This window comes from Vicia villosa, unplaced genomic scaffold (assembly GCF_029867415.1).
Source record: "Vicia villosa cultivar HV-30 ecotype Madison, WI unplaced genomic scaffold, Vvil1.0 ctg.000822F_1_1, whole genome shotgun sequence".
Taxonomy (NCBI): Eukaryota; Viridiplantae; Streptophyta; class Magnoliopsida; order Fabales; family Fabaceae; genus Vicia; species Vicia villosa.
In genome coordinates this window covers 520,317-523,037 of record NW_026705361.1, presented here as the reverse complement: position 1 = coordinate 523,037, position 2,721 = coordinate 520,317, and the positions used below count along the sequence as shown (strand labels likewise).

The 2,721-nt window shown below is 35.4% G+C and overlaps 1 protein-coding gene across 1 annotated transcript; it reads left to right on the top strand.

Annotated features, from left to right (window-relative positions):
* Positions 1-247: 247 nt before the first annotated feature.
* On the top strand, positions 248-2,353 carry LOC131631404 (benzyl alcohol O-benzoyltransferase-like). Its single transcript, XM_058902197.1, has 2 exons — positions 248-897; positions 986-2,353. The coding sequence occupies exons 1-2, from the start codon at positions 250-252 to the stop codon at positions 1,904-1,906; spliced, it is 1,569 nt and encodes a 522-aa protein (XP_058758180.1). The 5' UTR covers positions 248-249; the 3' UTR covers positions 1,907-2,353.
* Positions 2,354-2,721: the final 368 nt, after the last annotated feature.

Below are 2,721 nucleotides of genomic sequence, written 5' to 3'. Positions count from 1 at the left end.
CCAACATAGCTTTTATATTAATTACCTACTTCCATCATAATTCTTGCATTTAAATGTGCAACCATCCTATATACTGCATTGATATGACTACACCTCCCTAAAGCCTTTTGAATTCATTTCTTAATTAGTTTTTATTATCTCTTTTATTTTACAGCTTTTCCTTAGGGTTCTATATTAGCTTCCTAACACATTACCTATGCATTATCTTACATATACATCATCTCCACTTTTGTATATACCATCTGAATTATGGCCCAATCTTTGTTATTCACAATGAGTGCCTCTAAATTTGTCACTCCATCAAATATACACAGTCTCCACTTTCAATACTTGCATAAACCACACCATCAAAAACCATTTTCAATCATGGCCAAATCTTTGTTATTCACTCCATCGAATATACACCGTCTCCACTTTCAGCACTTACATAAACAATACCATCAAAAGTCATTTTCAATTATCGCCCAATCTCTCTTATTCCCAGTCAAGAAGCATGCTCCAGAATTAGTTACTCCATCGAAACCAACACCTCATGAAGTAAAATTACTATCCGACATTGATGACCAAGATGTGTTACGTTTTCACATTCCAGTGATACAGTTTTATAACTATGATCCAAGTATGAAAGGAAAAGACCCTGTAGATATAATTAAAAAAGCACTTGCGAAAACGCTTGTGTTTTATTATCCATTTGCAGGTAGATTGAGAGAAGGAGCTGATCGAAAACTTATGGTTGATTGTACTGGAGAAGGTGTTTTGTTTATTGAAGCTGATGCTGATGTTACTCTTAAAGATTTCGGTGATACTCTTCTTCCTCCATTTCCTTGCTTGGATGAGCTTCTTTATGATGTTCCCGGTTCTTCCAACGTTCTTAACGCTACATTGATCCTTATTCAGGTATAGATTTTATACACTATATCATTATTATTATTTTTCTTTTCACCATCACTATCTGACATATTATATGTAATGTAACCACTTGTAGGTAACACGCCTCAAGTGCGGTGGTTTCATATTTGCTATTCGTGTAAACCATACAATGAGTGATGCATCAGGTATAATTCAATTCATGAATGCCTTAGCAGAAATATCTCGTGGAATGATAGAACCTTCAATCTCACCAGTATGGTGTAGAGAACTTTTATGCGCAAGGAACCCACCAAGAGTGACATGTTATCATCCCGAACTCGAACAAGCACCTGATAACAAAGGAAATGTTATATCCTTAGACACCATGGTCCAACGAACTTTCTTCTTTGGTCCCAACGAGGTAGCCATAGTTCGCTCTCTCCTTCCAACCAACCAACAACAACAATACTCCAAATTTGAAATCATCACCGCTTTCCTTTGGCGTTGTCGTACAATAGCGTTACAACTAGATTCAAACGAACGCGTTCGTTTGAATATCGTAGTCAATGGACGTTATGTAAACCTACGATTACCAAAGGGTTACTATGGTAATGTTGTTGCAAATCCGGCTATTGATACAACAGCGGGCAAAATTGTTGAAAATAGGTTGGGATATATGTATGTACTGAATTTAATTAAGAATGCAAAAGCTAAAGTCACCAAAGAGTATATGCATTCATTGGCAGATTTAATTGTTATCAAGGGCCGACCTCCGTTTACCATGAATGAATTTATGTTTATAGTATCTGATGTTACGCGTGTTGGATTTGGAGATGTTGATTTTGGTTGGGGGAAAGCTGTTTATGGAGGACCAGCTATCGATTCTCCTCTTCCTGGTTCTGCTAGCTTTTATATACCTTTTACAAATGCTAAAGGAGAGAAAGGTTTCGTTGTACCACTTTGTTTGCCAGCACAAGCCATGGAGAGATTTGTAATAGAACATGATAGTGTGCTTCAGGGAATCAGTAACCAATCTGCTAACGGTGATCCAAATTAATTTATACCATTTGCCTCCTTTTGCTATCTGTTGAAAGAATGAAAGACATGAAAGTATTCAAGTGATGAATTGATTAAGGTCAATTTTGACTCATAGCAACTTTCCATTTATAGTAATTAAGTTGAGTTCAAAAGTTAGTTGAGAATTTGTTATTTTAGAAAAGTTGTTAGTTACAAGTTTGTTGAGTTAGCTTCAAAGCTTGTACTAAAATTATCATTCATGGTCCCCATCAATGCGTCGTGCTCTTGGTGAAAATATGAAACTTGAATTTGTTGATGGACCTATATTAGTTCTAATTGATTCTTTTGATCATCTTGATTGCTCCTTGGAACATATGCAACATGTTGATTCATTCTTGGATTGTTAATTCGGTTTCAAAATTAAGTACACAATCCATTGGATTTATTGAGAATGCAATTCATGTTTGGAACGATTGGAAAGACTGATTTTCTCTAGGTGATCTTATTCCGCATTTCCGAAATACAACAAGAAATTCACATTCTTAAACAGGATACTAAGTATATTACTAAATCTTACTCTAATTTGACAGTTTTTTTGGGAAGAATTAGAGATCTGGGTGCCAATTCCTAATTGTACCTGTCAAGTTTGTTGCTCATGTGAATATATATGAGGCAATTAAAGAACATTCACACTTTAATTTATGCTATCAGATTTCCAACCGTTTTGAATGAGAATTTTGTTGTGGTCAAATCTCGGATTTTTCTCATGGATCTTTGCCAACTATGAACAAGACTTTCTCAAAGGTTCTTCAACATGAAAGCCAAGAAAACGTTTCTTCTTCTAATGAAATCACA